This window comes from Tachypleus tridentatus, chromosome 13 (genome assembly GCF_004210375.1).
Source record: "Tachypleus tridentatus isolate NWPU-2018 chromosome 13, ASM421037v1, whole genome shotgun sequence".
In the NCBI taxonomy this organism is placed as follows: Eukaryota; Metazoa; Arthropoda; class Merostomata; order Xiphosura; family Limulidae; genus Tachypleus; species Tachypleus tridentatus.
The window spans coordinates 225,470,320-225,489,176 of record NC_134837.1 but is presented as its reverse complement, the minus strand read 5'-3'; the positions used below and the strand labels follow the sequence as shown (position 1 = coordinate 225,489,176).

General features: G+C 36.3%; 1 protein-coding gene across 1 annotated transcript; it reads left to right on the top strand.

Moving 5' to 3' along the window:
- Window positions 1-16,632: 16,632 nt before the first annotated feature.
- On the top strand, window positions 16,633-17,651 carry LOC143239066 (histone H3-like). The gene is made up of 2 exons (XM_076479860.1): window positions 16,633-16,824; window positions 17,251-17,651. Exons 1-2 carry the CDS (start codon window positions 16,692-16,694, stop codon window positions 17,526-17,528), a joined length of 411 nt encoding a protein of 136 aa, XP_076335975.1. The 5' UTR covers window positions 16,633-16,691; the 3' UTR covers window positions 17,529-17,651.
- Window positions 17,652-18,857: the final 1,206 nt, after the last annotated feature.

Sequence of the window (18,857 nt, the reverse complement as noted above, 5' to 3'; positions counted from 1 at the left end):
ACGGTCAATCCCACTATTCGTTGGTAAAAGAGTAGCCCAAGAGTTGGTGGTGGGTGGTGATGACTAGCTGCATTCCCTCTAGTCTTACACTGCTAGATTAGGGACGACTAGCGCAGATAGCCCTCGAGTAGCTTTGTGCGAAATTCAAAAACATTAAGCTATCTCCTCAAGTGTTACAATGGCTACCTTTTACACTCATCAAGCGAGATTTTCAGAAATTCGGCTGGCAGTCACACGTACAGTCATGTGAAAAAGTTAGGTAACCCTATGAAAGCTTGTGTATTTTTGTAACATTTCTGTATATATAGATATTTAATCTCAATTTTAACAATACTGAGAGATTATAGGAATATAACTAAACAATCAAAACTGAAGAAAAGACTTTTCAAGATCTTCTGTAAATGTAATTCTACAAAAATGCATATTCTAACTGAGGAAAAATTTAGGATATCCTACCCCCTAATAGCTAGTGTTACCCCCTTTGGCTGAAATAACTGCAGTGAGACGCTTCTTGTAGCCATCTATCAGTCTCTGACATCGATCTGAAAAAAGTTTGCCCCACTCCTAAATGCAGAATTCTTTCAGCTGTGAGATGTTTGAGGGGTTTCTTGCATGTACAGCCCGTTTCAAGTCACCCCACAGCATCTCAATGGGATTAAGATCTGGGCTTTGACTTCCATGACTCTCCATTTCTTAGTTTTCAGCCAGTCCTTGGTGGCTTTACTGGTATGTTTTGGGTCATTGTCGTGTTGCAGGGTCCAGTTCCGCTTCAGCTTTAATTTTTGTACAGATGGACTCGCATGTTCCTCAAGCACCATCTGATACACAGTAGAATTCATGGTGGATTCTATGATTGTGAGCTGTCCAGGTCCTGCTGCAGCAAAGCAGCCCCAAACCACGACACTTCTATCTCCATGCTTCACAGTTGGATTGAGGTTCTTTTCCTGGAATGCTGTATTTGGTTTATACCAAACATGTCCTCTGTTCTGGTGTCCAAATAATTCAATTTTGGACTCATCTGTCCAAAGAACATTATTTCAGAAGTCCTGGTCCTTGTCTACATTCTCTCTGGCAAACTTCAGTATGACCTTGATGTTTCTTTTAGAGAGCAAAGGTTTCCTCCTTGCACACCTCCCATGCAAGTTGAATTTATGCAGTCTCTTTCTGATTGTAGAGGCATGCACTTTCACACCAACAGTAGCCAGAGCCTGCTTTAGGTCCCATGATAACATATTAGTGTGTCTGGAGACCTCTTTTAGTATCTTGCAGTCTGCTCTTTGGGTGAACTTGCTTGGATGACCATGTTGAGTGTCATGGCTAAAATTACGTTGCCTTTCCCTTGTTCTGCAAATTTCAATCATCATAAGCTGAACTGTAGTTGCAGTTTTTCTGAGCATTGAAAAGGGAATGAAAGCATGACTGCACCATTTTCTTTTCCATAGTCTAGTACCTCAACACTGACATGGGAGTCAATGTTGTCCAGGAACAATAACACCTTATTGCCAGGAAAACAATAGTAATACACAATGAAGTGTTTCTTAAATAAAATAAAGTTCCCAGATGTTATCCAGCCTGAGGGATAGGCTTCACCCAGCAATTCAGGTAGGTCATTATTGATGAAATGATACATGTAGTGTATGCAAGAAAATATCATAATTGGAAAGGCAATGTTACCTATGGCACTAATAGCTCAACATACAGTGACATGTTGTCCTCTCTCAATATAAACAATTGCACCAACTTGCTTGACACTGATTTTTATGATAACTTGATGTGGCTTTGAACAGTTTTGCATAAATTTTCACTGACATTCCAGATTTTTGTTGAAGTGTATCCTTCTCTCTCAAGTACCAACTGCAAAGTGTAGAGGAAGGTGTTAACACTGTATCTATTGAACCTAGTGGTGTAACTCAAAAGGTGTTGCCACTGGGGTTCCAATGTAATTGAATTATTTCTCTTCAGGAACCCATACAGCCAGTCTTTACCTATTTTCTGATTCTCAGTATACACTGTTGATATTTTTTCCAAAAGTTTATTAGTTTTCTGATGTGCTAGTCTCCTAACTTTGGTTGTGCAGCAGCCTTCTTGAGGTAGTCAACAAGCAAGACTTCCTGGTCGGGCTTGAATACAGCACGACTGTTAAAGTATCTGACACACAACATGTTTATTATCTGTAGGGTTATTATTCTGGTGATTGGGAAAATTCTTGTTGATGTGTGCCTTAAAGGCATATCTTTAGAGGGTGGCATGGTGTATTTCAAACTTTCTCTACAACTCTATGACGTGGTTTATGATTGACCAAGACTTCCCTTACATCATCTTCATAATATTTGATGGGATCTGTGCACTGCACAGTCCGTCTTTCACTTATAATCCACATCTCAATCACTAAAGAGAAGAGAAGAGCTAGCTATAATAATAGGTCAAATAATAGTAAAAAATACTTATGTGTATAGCATAAAACATGAAAGAAAGCTTCTAAGGAATACCATCCAAAATATCTCTTGGCGTTCCAGGACAATGCATTTCAGATTTGTTCCAAACAGATGCAGTCAGACCCATAAAAATTCCAATATTAAGGTAAATTGATAAGAACCTGTTGTTGTTGTTTTGAATTAAGCACAAAGCTACACAATGGGCTATCTATGCTCTGCCCACCACGGGTATTGAAACCCGGATTTTAGCGTTGTAAGTCCACAGACATACCGCTGAGCCACTGAGGAGCATGATAAGAAGCAATGATACACAACAATTGGGCAATTATCCATTGAATTTGTATGTGTTTAAGTAAATCCACTATGAATAGAGAGTATTTTCTGGTTATTTTAATTAGTTACACTGTTTAAATTGCATTATGACTGTTTGAAATAATGCAGTGAAGATTGGGCTGATTAGAGAAATGAGTATACATAGGAAAATATAAGCATGCTTATGTAGTGAAGAAATGAAAATAGAGAAAGAATAATATAAATAGTTCTTACATCTTTCATAATTATGTTATGTGCTGGATGTAATTTCCACTAAAAAGATTGATAATAAGTAGTTGTTGTTTAGTTAGTTAGTTATCACCATTAGATTCCATCAAGGAACATAGGGCCGCAATCGCTTGCGGATTCTTCAACAGGTATTTAAGTGAGTAGGTTGTTAGCCCACCTCACCGAGCGGTCCCTAATTTAGTAGTGTAAGACTAGAGGGAAGGCAGCTAGTCATCATCACCCACCGCCAACTCTTGGGCTACTCTTTTACCAACGAATAGTGGGATTGATCGTCACATTATAACGCCCCCACGGCTGGGAGGGCGAGCATGTTTGGCGCGACGCGGGCGCGAACCCGCAACCCTCGGATTACGAGTCGCACGCCTTACGCGCTTGGCTATGCCAGGCCCAGTTGTTGTTTAATCTTCTCAAAATTTTAAGCATGATGAACTTATTTTAGTTTGGACTGATATTTCTGGATGTGGATACCTACAGATATTAGCATGGTATGGTGAAATTGTGACTGTTATTCGTTCTGTTTAAATCTTCTACTGAACAAAATCTGCATATTCAAGAATTACACATACATCCACACATTTATTTGTGGTAAACATTCTTAACTTTACATTAGTCCAAATAATTAAGTTACTGAAAGTATATATTTAATGTAGAATGAAGTAAAGGGAGAAAAACAACAACACAGGTCATATGTTAAGATATTTGGTAAAGCTCTGTTACATGAATGTAGCTGCTCTACTTATATGTTACAAATTCAGATCAGAAAATCCAGCTTTTGTAGTTGAAGAATGTAGTATGAAGAAGTGAAGAAAGGTAATATGCAATATTTTAAAAGTTTGAAAATTTAGGAATATTTTCAAATACAAGAAAAAAATGCTCCTTCGAATTATTCTGTGATATGAGCCATAGAGTATAAATTAATGCTCTATCTTTCCATTCTGCTGTGGTAGAAAGTTATTCTGGTTTTTCTCCTTGCCAATAAATAAAAATCATTTTAAAATAGCAAACTATGTTCTGTTATACATTTATTTTAGTGCCTACGCTTGTTTCATTATACATTTCTTTTTACATGCAACATATATTGTTGACTGTGTATTGCGCAAGCCCCGCCTGTTCCTGAAATTTGAAGAACGTTCGTGTGTGTAGAATCAACAATGTACTAAATGTATATGTAATACTAATGCTTGACATTACTGTCACCAGTTTTGGTAAAGGTTCTAAAGTCTCGCGTGATTTGTATAAACAGCAGTCAGTCCAAAGAGAGTAAAGCAAAATATTATTGGACAGCTACAATCAGGGTGCTATAAAGCAATACAGTCATGTGAAAAAGTTAGGACACCCTATGAAAGCCTGTGTATTTTTGTAACATTTTTGTATATGTAGATATTTAATCTCAATTTTAACAATACTGAGAGATTAGAGGAATATAACTAAACAATTAAAACTGAAGAAAAGACTTTTCAAGATCTTCTGTAAATATATGTGTGTTTGTGTTTTTCTTTTAGCAAAGCCACAAAGGCTATCTGCTCAGCCCACCGCTGTAAATATAATTCTACAAAAATGCATATTCTAACTGAGGTAAAAGTTAGGACACCCCCACATTTATTCCCACATAAAATGGCTCAACTCACACACAGGTGTATCACACCAGGTGCACATGATTAGAAGATCGTTACTCAGCATTTTGAATGAGGCTTGCCCTATTTAAACCTCAGACATTTAGTTTGGCGTGCTCCTGACTGTTGGAATAAGAGTGAGCACCGTGGTGAGAGCAAAAGAGCTGTCTGAGGCCTTCAGAAAGAAAATTGTAGCAGCTTATGAGTCTGGTAAGAGATTTAAAAAGACCCCAAAAGATTTTGAAATCAGCCATTCTACTGTCCGGAAAATAGTCGACAAGTGGAGGGCTTTCAAAACAACTGCCAACATGTCCAGGTCTGGTCGTCCAAACAAGTTCACTCTGAGAGCAGACCGCAAAAGAGGTCTCCAGACACACTAATATGTTATCATGAGACCTAAAGCAGGCTCTGGCTACTGTTGATGTGAAAGTGTATGCCTCTACAATCAGAAAGAGACTGCATAAGTTCAACTTGCATGGGAGGTGTGCAACGAGGAAACCTTTGCTCTCTAAAAGAAACATCAAGGCCATACTGAAGTTTGCCAGAGAGAATGTAGACAAGGACCAGGACGTCTGGAATAATGTTCTTTGGACAGATGAGTCCAAAATTGAATTATTTGGACACCAGAACAGAGGACATGTTTGGTATAAACCAAATACAGCATTCCAGGAAAAGAACCTCAATCCAACTGTGAAGCATGGAGATAGAAGTGTCGTGGTTTGGGGCTGCTTTGCTGCAGCAAGCCCTGGACAGCTCATAATCATAGAATCCACCATGAATTCTACTGTGTATCAGATGGTGCTTGAGGAACATGCGAGTACATCTGTACAAAAATTAAAGCTGAAGCGGAACTGGACCCTGCAACACGACAATGACCCAAAACATACCAGTAAAGCCACCAAGGACTGGCTGAAAACTAAGAAATGGAGAGTCATGGAATGACCGAGTCAAAGCCCAGATCTTAATCCCATCGAGATGCTGTGGGGTGACTTGAAACGGGCTGTACATGCAAGAAACCCCTCAAACATCTCACAGCTGAAAGAATTCTGCATTGAGGAGTGGGGCAAACTTTTTTCAGACCGATGTCAGAGACTGATAGATGGCTACAAGAAGCGTCTCACTGCAGTTATTTCAGCCAAAGGGGGTAACACTACCTATTAGGGGGTAGGATATCCTAACTTTTTCTCAGTTAGATGGTAATACTACATTCTTGCATACTGCGATAAAAACCTCATGCTGCGTAAATATAAAATGAATGAAACATTAAGTATTTTCTTGATTTATTGTGTGTGTATGTCTCTATGTGCGTGTGTATGCGCATAAAACATTTAACCATAGATGAGATTCAATTTACATTTAAGATCGATAAACAGTTGGTGTCAAAGTAACAAACAAAGAAAGGAAAACTTCGTTCTCTTAAATGAACTAATACATACCATTGATGTAGCAAACAATGAAATGTATATTGTATATAAATCTTTTTTTTTTGCTCTATTACATCCGAGGTGCAATAGACTATTATTACTTTTATGATTGTAACACACACAACACAGTATAGTAATGTGACTAGTTTTCTAACAGTAACAATGAATAAAATATTGAATTGTGTATTTTAATTTCTATTTAATCAGTTTATTGTTTTACTTTTTCAGTTTTCATTAACCAAAGAAGTCACTGATAGTGGTCTGTTTCTGTTTGGCAATTTTTACTTCTTCAAATGATTAAGTGTCCTGGGACTTTTTTTCTTGTATGCAAGCATTGCGCACATGTAAGTATGAGAGCGAAAAGTCACCATTCAGCCCTGGTCACTGTTATAATTACATGGTCGAGAGAGAAATCAGCAGCTATTGTAGTTACTAGCAGGTTTATTTTATAGAAAGTTCGGTACTGAAAGTTTTCTGTTGAAGCAGATTAATCACAACCTCAACAACAGTGTATGATTTAATTCGTCAAGTTACTTGTATCAATCATAGCACTACATGTTATGTAGTTCTTATAATAGCCCAAAACCAAGTACATCAGGTAAATGGATATTATTTTAGGATGTAATAGAAGTCCACCTAAGTTGGTGTAGCACAGATATTTTCGTTTTAAGTTATATTTGTGAAGCCTCTAAATTAAACCAAATGTTGGCAGTATGCAGAAAATTTCAGTGCATAATTAAAATATAGATTTGTTATCAACCACTGATGAGGAGTGCATTCTTGAACTCTCACACGACAAATGAATAACAGCTAACATTATTGTTTTAATGTGACATAGTCAAATAGTAATCATAAAAAACACTTATACATATGTATATGTCCTTTAAAGGAGATAAGGGACAAACCTTCATGTAAGAGTTAATATCAAAATACAGTTAATATTTGGTTGGATAAAGAAATATGCATACATTAGAGAATGTTTTCATACTTATGCAGTGAAGAAAAAAACTTAAACTTGCGACCCTCAGATTATGTACAAATCGAGTGCATTAACCACCTGGCCATGCCATGCCAGATCAACATGGAAAACAATAATAATAAAATGTCGCCAAAGTGAAAAATTGGACATATATTTTACCACTTTTCTATTCGTTTAAATATTATGTAGGATATGTTTTGCAATAATTTATCTCTACTTATAAGATGCAAAGCTATCAGTATAAAACTTATATTTTTAAGTAAGATTCAATACAAATACTGAATATTATTGATTGGAATGGGAAATAAATTTACACAAGCATTACATTTGCAAAATAAATGCTTCACTGCAGATACTTACTGTTTATTATCACTTGTAATAAAACTGTCAATTAATAGCTTGATGTGAAATTACAAAAGGCCAACTGATGAAATTATACGAATGTGAGTACAAGATTTCCATCGTGTACTTATATTACATTTAAGTGGAATATGAGTAAAATCACATTTGACATTACAAATAAATGTAGCTTTATGTTTCTTGAGTCAACACAAAAATCATGTCAAACATTACATCCACGTCGTAGGTAATATGAAGTTTATGAATTGTAACCACCTTGTTCAGAAATATTTAAATAAAACTTTCAAACGGACTTATACGTTATGAACTTAGTTTGATATGCACTAACTAATGTATTTCTGAATTTAAAAACCCTTTAAAATATAACAGGCATACTGTATTTTATTTTATGGTAAAAGTAATAATATTGTTATTTCACATAATCCAAAACACTCAGGGGAACAACAAAATCTTAAGGACTTATAGTGCTAAATCTTGGATTTTATTCCCTGCAGTGGTGCAGCAAATTCCTAATCTGTTGTATTCTCGGATGATGTTGTTGTTGTTGTTGTTGGAGTTTATTGGCGCAAAGGAACTAGGTTATCTGCGCCAAACAGCTGATAAAAAGCGTAAAAATAAAAATATTATAAAATGTAAAAATGAATAGAGTTAAAACGGCCAATAACACACAAAAAGTTAAAAACAAACAAGCTGGACAGTGTCACCATTGTCAATGATACTATCTAACGTCAGGGTAAACCCGTAGAAAAAACGTCTAACATGGTAACGACGGCACGACAGTAAAACGTGTGTACCTTGACTTGAGTGTCACAAAAGCCACACATCGGTAGATTAGTTCCAGAGAAAAGAAAACAATGAGTTAAAAACTATGACTAATGCGTAGACTAGTTAGGACAACTTCCTCCTTCCATTGTAATGGAAACAAGACGGCTAAAGAACAAAAGAAGGTTTAGTCTGGAAGAGCTTGTTATGATGCTGCTCATTCCAAGTCGACTGCCAACTGGCACGAAGCTAAATCTTGCAACACAGAACTGTAGTCCATACATAAGATAAACACGGCTTTCACAGCACCAGAGTAGACAGACTTAGCTGTGGTGTCAGACAGCTCATTTCGTAAATATCGTCGTGGCCAGTACTTAGAAAAACTGCATACGAATAGAAGGTAGAAATAAATGGACCATTCGTTGTTCGGTATCGATGAGAACAGGGTAAGAACTAACGCAAAGCGATTCTAGGGTCAGTAAGAGCTGAGATAGTTCGTGTAAGTAGCACACTCTGCAGTGAAAACAGAAATTGTAGAGTGGATCCTGTGAGCAACCACCAAGCTACAACAAACCATGACAGATCTCACAGAGTTACCGAGCTTCTGTTTTTGTGTTGATAACAGAATATTTTCACAATCATGTGTTTTTCAAATTTGGTGTGAGAGAAACATTGTTAACAGTACCGCTTATTTAAGTTACTTCCATTTTCTTACGGTGTCAATAACCATTCCAGTGGGAAACGGAATAACCAAGAGTCTATAATTGCAGGATAATGTCAGAACCAAAAACTACTTAGGCAGATAACGAATTCATCGAATGCAGTTTATACTCAGGACAAGAAATGGTAAATTTAATGACTGGTTCCACCAGTGCAGCAGACACTAATAATGCAGAATACTTTGTCTACATAAACTATAAAACATCACTTCTATATGGAGGTATTGTGAGTTAATACTCAACATGAATTTGTGCAGTTTATTGTTCTTTGATCTAATCTAGCTGACACTGGATTATTATTCCATGAAACTGCAATTTGCTTGTTTCACATGTGATGCAATTAACAATGTCTCAATAGATCCATCTTCTTGATTTAAATACCAAAGACTAAATTGGAGACAATTACCATTATCATTTAGTTATAACTGAAGACTTGTATCTTCATCCACGTCTAGCCAAACACCATAATGAAGTTTATACCAACTGGCATCAGTGATGCCTTTCATGAAAGTATTTGATACACTGTAACAATCAACCAATATTATGATTGGTAGCTCTTGTATCAACTACAAATGAGGTGGACTGACTACCAGACGTTTCGAAATAAGCTGACTACTATGCCTCAAGATTGTTGGGCAAACCCAGTATAAATATCCTTCGTTTACTGGAATTGAAGAACGAATAGCCATTATTCAAAGTCAACTCTTTCAAGTCAATGTGACATATGAGAAGTAGCACTGAGCTTTAACTTAATTGAAACAAGCAGACAAATAAAGTGACGCATTCCTCGTGAATAGAATGCCTTTCCATTGCTTATTAACTCACAGCTAAAACCTTGTCTTACTTATACAACTAGATAGAGTGAAACAATTTGGATAAAGAACAGTGCATTCCGCTTGAACAATACAACATGACACACATCATCTTCAAGCTTACAATTATCCAACAACAACCTGGGATACCTGAGGCTCACCATTTGTTGATGAAAGTGCTGCTACAATTGTACTGATGTGTTCTTCTAATTCAAAGATTGGTTTAAGCTATCAGTATGTTCACAATGGACATGGCTTCTGTGAGAGTAATAATATCCTTTACTTTTGATTCTCTGTTGGGTTAAGTTAGTTATACAGCTTATGCACAGATCAGTACCTGTAATTTTTCAGGAAGTGATTCAAATCCTCTTTGCTGTCAACTTGAACAAGGGGAAATGAATACTTAGCCTTGTTCAGAAGATTCTGCATGCCGGGCTAGAACTTCCGTCTCTCTTGCAAACTTTCTCTATTTGGCACAAGTACTTCAGAAATGTCATTCTGTTTGTTATAATAGTTCTTTAAACTCGAGAGATCAAGCAAGGGCTACTATGCACATTGTCGTTTCATAAAATATCAGATAGGCAAACCTGCAAATAACAGCAGATTATATAAAGAAACAAAGGAGTTTCCTATTATAGATAATGTTTCTCGTATCCTTAAGTGTAAAATAACAAGCCTGGAGAAACGGGAGCTAATGAACACAATATATCACCACACCTTTGGTTTCCTAAAATAAATATTCTCATTGACGATCTCTTAGCAGAAAACTGGTTCCAGAGAAAGTACCTGAAATCAATAGGTAAACTGTCTTTCTTTGCCATTCGACAGTGTCATCTCGTGAACTTTACAGCATTGTTGGGTGTAACACATACTCAGCATCATAATCAGCTAACAAAGGATATTAAATTTACAGTCTTTATAACATTGATAATAAATATTACTGCAATATTATTTCAGGAGCAGAATATGCACCGTTTATAGAAAATAGGGAAATAATGCAATTAGAATAAATTAATCTTAACGAATTTCTAGACCACAAATTGATGCCGTAGCTGCACAGAAGTTTAAAATACTAAACAGATTCCACATTATTATATCACACTCCTCTACTTTCCAATACCCTCAAGTAGAAAGTATATCCCCGTCTTAAAAATCCAAAATATCCAACCTGAACACATCTTCATGATTTGAGGGCAGGTAGCGTTTGATGCCGAAAGGGTTTGGTATTGATACGCTAATCAGTGTTAAAACGCAGTTCTGATAAATGTGGCACTACAACAAACAGCAAACACCCTAATACAGAAATTAAAATGAATGAGTTCAAACTATGTAATAAATTATAAATATATAAGTTAAAAAATACATCAGTATATGTTTTTACTTTGTTGCGTAAATTACTACTCTTTATAGTCTCGTCTACATGATTTAGAATAGTGTTTCTCAACCTTTTTTGCCCCATGCACTTTTTTCACTATATGTTAGAATGTCATTTCTCCCTTTCAATAAACAAAAAGTTCAATAGAATACCAGAGTATTGTAATTCATTTCATTCTGATGAAGATCACAGTCAATGAGGAACCTGTGATTGTTTTTTCTTCGCCAATTCTTGGATGTATAGAGGAGTGCTTGAAAGGGCACAACGCAAGTCATTTTCAACATCCAATCTTCTTCGTTGCTTAGTTTTCATTTGCAACAGAGTTGAAAAGCCTGACTCAAAGATATGTCAACACAAATGGAAGTAATGCATGATTAACTCTTTCTGACACTTTTGGGTAGGAATCGCACATCAAGGGCCAAAATTCTGTGATTGAGTTCTCATCGAACATAACTCTGAATCAGTCTTCAGCTCCAGAAATTCGTCTTGACAATCATCAGGAACTTTTCAACTGACGATTTAAATGGATTTCGCATTAAATCCAGCTCCTCATCACTGAATTCAGGAACATATTGGCTGAATTCATTTTCCAGTGCTGTCAAATGATGCAAAATTTCATTTTTTTTTGCAAATTCTGGAAGCACTTACTCTTCACCACTAGTAATAAGAATTAATGACAATTTCTTGAACACTGCAACATTTTTTATCTTGACCTTTCTCTTCCAATTTTCCAGCTTGCTCAGGAAAGCTTTCAGGGAATCCATGAATTTTATGATGTTTGTATTCCTTCCTTGCATCTGAAAATTCAATTTATTCAGCTGCTCAAAAAGGCAAGGCGCATGATCCATTCCTCATCATCCAAATACTCATTCAGTTACATTTCCTCTTGAGAGCCATCGAACATTTGTGTGGAAAAGAAGCAAATGATGGCCTGCATCCTTGTCAGTACATAACTGCTTGAAATATCGTGAGATGAGAACTCCTCTTTTGATATAATTCACAATTTGGATTGTTTGAGTCAAAACTTTCTCTAGTGGAGCTGGAAGTGTTTTTGAGGCCAGTGCCTGACAATGGATCATACAATGAATGCCTTTCACTTTTGAAGGTCACTTTTTCACGCAAACTTGAAATTCAAATTTTGACCCTAACATAGCTGGTGCTCCATCTGTACAGCACCCACAGACATTATCCAGCAAAAGATTTTCTGATTCAAAGAAAGATGAAACATTTTCCAGAATATCTGAGGCCTTGGTAGTTGTTTCAAGAGAAGAACAAAAAAGAAACTTCTCTTTAAATGAACCTGAGTAAACATATCTTGTAAATACTAGCATGGGCGTAGCCAGAAATGGCCATTAAGGGGGGATTAGTTTGAGTGCTTGATGTAAGCGCTGCAGGCGCGAAGCCATGCTAGGGGGTCTGGGGTCTATAATGAATCATTCATTATAGATGGCGCCAATGGTACTGTGAATGTGACGTTGACAGACAGAAGTTGCGATAAACAATCATTCGCTTTGTCAAGCCTGAAAAAGCAAAAGACACTGCATGGGTTCTTTAAATCCATTCATGAGGCTGAATCTGATCAATCTGCTGCAGCCAATCAGGTTGAATCAGAATTGTCAACTGAATTGTCAGAGTCACCACCGTGGCCTTCTACCAGTGCTGCCACTACTACCTCAGGTCCAGTCTGGGACATTAGAAATTACTGTTCTGATGATTCCAGCATTGGTAAACAGGCAAGTCGACTCCTCATTATATTAATTTTGTATTAAAAATAATAAAAACACTCTGCATCGTTGGCTTTCACAGTGGAGATGGCTACACTACAGTCAACATGCAAAGGGTGCTTTCTGCAAGTACTGTTGTCTTTTGCTCCCTGATAGTGCTGGTGTTGTCAGCCAGAAATTGGGACAAGTAGTGAAATTTCCATACACAAACTGGAAGAAGGCTGTTGAAGACTTCAAGGCACATGAATTGAAACAGTACCACCAAGACAGCAAATAAAAAGCTAACAATTTTCTACAGGTTGTAAACACAAGTTCATCTGTGCACGTGAAGCTTGATGCAATTTACAAGCAAGAAATTGAACAGAACCGGCAATATGTAATGCCTATTATTGATACTGTATTGCTGTGTGGGAGACAGGGTTTAGCTTTGAGGGGAAAATATGATTCTGGTCCAATGTTTGTTGGTGAAATTGATGAGGAGCTCATCAATAATGATGGGAATTTTCGGGCAATTTTGCGCTGCAGGGCAAAGGGTGATGTCAAGCTTTCAGCAAGCCTTAAGAGTACAAAGAGGAATGCTACGTATCTGAGTCCTCAAATTCAAAATGAAATCATGAATGCCTGTAAAACTCATGTTCTTGATGCTTTGGTCAACAGGATTAATGCTACAAAGTGTTTCTCAATATTAGCTGATTAAACAATAGATATTTCAGGCATTGAACAGTTTTCGCTGTGTGTTAGATATTGGCATGCCAATGACAACTCTGTTGCAATGAGAGAAGATTTTTTGCAATTTATACCTGTTTGTGATGTGATAGGCAGAAACTTGGCTGATGTTATCATAACCAATCTAACAAAATATGGTATTGACATGGCTTACCTGTGAGGACAAGGGTACGACGGTGCTACCTCTATGACTGGGAAATTCAATGGTGTCCAGATACACATAACTGATAAATTCCCACTTGCACCCTATATACACTGCAGTGCCCATTACCTAAACTTGGCAATTTCTGATGCTTGTAAAGAAGTTCCTGTGCGAAATTGCATGGGAGTAATTTCTAGCACTGAAAACTTTCTCAATACACCCAAATGAAAGCACGTTTTGGCTCTTTTGGTGGAGAATAAAGCAGCTGAATCGAAAAAAAAAACGTTTAAAAGGTCTCTGCCCCACCCGGTGGGTTGAGAGACATGACTCAGTCATTGTCTTTCTAGAATTAATCCATGCAGTTGAAGATGCCCTTGAGACCATATCAAGTTGGCAAGACAGAGATTCTGCCACGCAAGCCAATCAATTTTGTGTTCTATAACACAGCCAGAATTCATCATCACTCTACTCACCATTGCTAAATTGTTTACATTTAGTTTACCTCTGTGCAACTTACTGCTGCAACAGAACATTGATTTCGGTGGTGCGATGCATCACGCAGAAATAGTGGAAGATTTAATCCATTCACTCAGAAATAATACTGTGAGTGAATTTAACAACATTTTCTGTGAGGCTCAAAGTCTGTGTAGTGAGCTTCAAATTGACATCATAATGCCGAGGCAGGCTAAAAGACAGATGTAACGTGCTAACCCACAAACTACTCGCCCTGAGAAGTACTTTTGTATTGTTTTATTTGTACCATTTGTTGATCACTTTCTTTCACAAATATGTGACCATCTGTCCAGTCACAAAACTCTCCTTACAAACTTCACGTGTCTACTACCATCAGGATCTACCACAGAACGGTCAGAACCTACAGCACAACAATGTGGCCAAATTAAAAAGTTGGTCACTATGTCCAAGACTGACATTGACAGCACTTCACTAGTAGGTGAACTTAGGGTTTGGTACAAATCACTTGCGAACAACAGACCAAAAAATGTCATAGATGCATATGCAATGTGCAATGCAGGAATTTTCCCAGTAATTTCTAGACTATTGAAAGTATTTGCCACGCTGCCTGTGTCAACGAGTTCAGTGGAGCGTTCGTTTTCAACTCTCAGAAGACTCAAAACGTATTTGAGAAATACCACCACTGAAGATCGATTGAATGGCCTGGCCTCATTATACATTCACCGTGATATTAAAGTTGAACCAAACTGTGTTGTAGATGTTCTGGCAAGAACGAACAGGCGTTTGAGCCTTTCATAGATATTCGATTGTATTTCTCTAGTTCTGACAAAACTTGCTGTATTAAAGAGTGTTTAATCAGAAATTTGCATTTGACCATTTGTTGTATGTGAAATTATCTGTCATGCAATCACGGATCTTTATGAAACTTCACAGGTGGCAACTGAACTTGTCTAAAAAGTTTGGGTCCATGGGGGTTTAACCCCCAAAACCCACCTTAGCTACGCCCCTGAATACCAGCAACTTGAAACACAATGCCACATCAGTCGATTCATCTAGTTGAATTGAAAATAAGTCACATGCTGCAGACTTGATCTCCTGCAAAACTTGATCCTTGATGTCAATGGCCATGTCGCAGATCCTCCTTTGAACAGTACTGTTTGATAGTGAAACTGCTGCAAGTTTTTCTCCAATCTATTTCCCATGATAATTTCCGCCAGTTTGAGAACACAAGGTTTGATCAAAGTTTCCCCAATTGTATGTGGTTTTTCTGCTTTGCTATCTCCAGTGCTACGACATAAGAAGCTTCAATAGCTTTTGGTTTATTTCTTGGAATGCCCCTGATGAATCCAGCTTCATGTTTATGAGAGCATTCCCATGACGTTCAAAAAGCTTTTGTTCATCTATTTGTGCTGAGGATGAACATTCTGCAAATGTTGTTTCAACTTTGTTGGTTTCATAGAATTATTTGACAAAGCTTTGGTACAAATAATACATTGAGACCTTTCTTCTCCATTGATGATGCTGGATATGAATCTATGTTGAATATATAAATCATCGCACCCTCTTTTATGATACTCATGATGGGTTCCAAATTCTGTGAATAAAAACCAAGAATAAGTCAAAGAATAAATGGAATATTTCCACAGGTAAAAAAGTGAAATATTTATCGTTATTTTTAATATAATCTGTGACATTCAATAAAGTTTATTGAATGTCACAGATTAAATTAAAAACAAGCTACAATTCTACAGATTGTACATAATCTTTATTGAATAAAGTGTGATGTCCTGTAGATTGTACAATCTGTAGAATTGTTGTCTGTAGAAAGATCAATATTCCAATAGTTTGAGTTTGGCAATCTGTGGTCCCAATTTCCCTTCCTGAAACCCCAAAATTCCCCCAAGGGGAATTTCTGATTTAGAACATATTAAGCGATATTCTATCCAAGTTAGTTATAATTCAATCATTGCTCGAAATGGGCCTGTATAAATTATTTGCATTCAATTAATTATAGTACCTTGCCTTTGAAAGTTTTCTACTTATTTAGTTTATAATTATCATTGATCACTTTATTTATCAATAAAACTCAATAAAATATAATTTATTACTGGAAAAGTTCTTAGTGCCACAAAAAGTAAAATTAGGCTATCTATAATCGCAATGACACCTTACCATTCATATTTTAAACGGCTCTCTCTTTCAGTCTAAGTGCAAAGTGTTCGTTGGAAGGTCAGTTGAAACTAGATTAAGTATTTTATAATTCATTATACTTATATATACCACAAATGAAAGTTTTGTCATGCGCGCAAGGCTAAATTCATATTATGTGATAAATAAACTTTGTTTTTGCTAATTTATACAAATAAATTATTGTATAGAACAGTAATATGATTATCCAGCTCTTCGCCCAAAACTTCCCCACGAAATGCGTAGGTTCGACAATAGTGAAGGCTTATGTAAATAACACTTGCTTTATTGGTATCCGGGTGTTTATATAAGAGCCAAATGTATGATAGGTAGTGCGTCATTATAAAAGTAGATTGCAGTGGATGATGATCAAAATAGTTAGCTATTAGTATTATAAAATGGCTCGAACAAAACAAACAGCTAGAAAATCTACAGGTGGAAAAGCTCCAAGAAAACAGTTAGCAACCAAAGTAGCAAGAAAAAGTGCTCCAGCAACTGGCGGTATTAAAAAACCTCATCGTTATCGTCCAGGTTGGTGAAAGGAAGGTGTAATAAAATACTATTAGTGATTTGTTTCGATGAAATTTTATACTTCCACAATTGTTTTGTTATATTTAAATATGTCGGGTTTTGATATTGCCTGCTATTAAGCACTGATTGATTTATAGAACAAAATATTTTACTGCTTTGAAAAAAAACCTAACAACTATAAACTGTCTACTAATTTAAATTTCTTTGTTATTTTATTACTTTCATCATGTAATAATACTAATGATACGCATTGTTTTTGCTTGTTCCATGTTTCTAGTTTGTTATTTTCTAAACAAAACTAATTCCCTCCACAGGTAAGCGAAAATTTTATGGTTGACTCGAATTGTTTATTATTATAATAATATACAGTATTAGTAGAGCTGAAACGCTACAAAGATAGTGTTAAGTTTGTTTCATTCCTGGTAGGAACTGTTGCACTACGAGAAATCAGACGGTATCAGAAATCTACAGACATGCTTATCAGGAAATTGCCGTTTCAGCGATTGGTTAGAGAAATTGCTCAAGACCGTAGGACTGATCTGAGGTTCCAAAGTACGGCAGTTTTAGCATTGCAAGAAGCTGCTGAAGCTTATTTGGTGGGGCTTTTTGAAGATACAAATTTGTGCGCCATTCACGCTAAGCGCGTGACAATTATGCCGAAAGACATCCAGTTAGCTCGACGTATTAGAGGGGAGAGAGCGTAAATGTTTTTATTAGTACTGAAATACATTGTGTATAATTCTTTTGCTGTAAATCATACCTTCAATATACTTTTTATTTTTGTTTTGATCTGAAATTAATTAAAAACTTAATGTTTCATAGTCTTATTAGTGTTGTTATTATTGTCTTGTATTATCTTGACACTTTCAGTAAGACCGCTTGGCAAGATTTATTTAAGGTAGATGTCAATTAGGCTTAAACTCCCCCCCCACTTCCTAAATAGTAAACGTACAACTATCTTATTTTATATGCAGATTGTATTAAAACAAACACACTTTGGCCAGAGGAGGTACCTGTACAGGGACCAATTTATTAAACAAATTATATATTTAAAAACGGCTGCTATGTGTAGAGAAGGCAATAATAGAGGATCGAACAACGTTTCGACCTCCTTTGGTCATCGTCAGGTTCACAAAGAACCGGTTGCTGCCCGCATGCTTGAAGGCGCTTGTGAAATTGAGTATAGAAATGTAGAAGGCGTGCTTAGATGTTGGATATATTTTTTAATATCGGTATAAAGGTGTTCCTTTATATTGGTTCATTTTAGGCTTAAGTTGTTGTATGAGGAAGGCTTTCTTAATTTTGCGTTGCTTTGTTTGTTTCTTTATTTAGTATTTGAGTGTTTTCTATGGTTATGTTGTGTTTATTTGAGTTCCAGTGCTCGAAAACGTGTGAAGGTGGCTTTTTGTGTTATTTGAATCTGGTTTCCATTTTCTACTTGTTCCTCGAATATAGAAGTCGTGGCACTTATCACATTTGTATTTTATAAATAATGTTGGTGTTTTGTTTGTCAGTGTAGGTTTTACATAGTATAGACCTCAGTTTTGTGGCTGGTTTTTGAATAAATTTGGTATTAACCGGAATATCATACTTTTTACTAGTTTTTGCCAAATGTTTGTTATTTTTCTTTTGATATGGGGAACATATGGCATGCACCAGTATGTGGTTTCGTGATTATTATGTTTTTTTTAATTCGTATATTTACTTTTTATTAGTTGCTTTTTGTCTAGATGTGTCCGTATCACGTTTTCTATGCTTTGTGGAGGAAACTATGTTGATGAAGTATTGTCTTATTTTGTTTAATTTGTCGTTAATTTTATCTGGCGAGCATAGTTTTATGGCTGTGTTTATTTGATTTCTTAGTATATTGTTTTTTGTTGTTGTTTTTTTACGTGCTGAGTCCCAAGAATGTGTAGTCCAATATGGGTGATTTTTTTTTTTTTCTAGTGGATTCCTGTTTTAAACTGTGTATCGGTCTTTGTAATTTTGAGGTTAAGAAATTTTGATTGATTTAGTATAAATAAAATGTTATC

Excerpts from the sequence above, each read along its gene's own strand:
- LOC143239066 (XM_076479860.1), top strand. The coding sequence starts at position 16,692 with ATGGCTCGAACAAAACAAACAGCTAGAAAATCTACAGGTGGAAAAGCT. Across the intron at positions 16,825-17,250 it reads ACCTCATCGTTATCGTCCAG|GAACTGTTGCACTACGAGAA; the intron begins GTTGGTGAAAGG and ends CATTCCTGGTAG.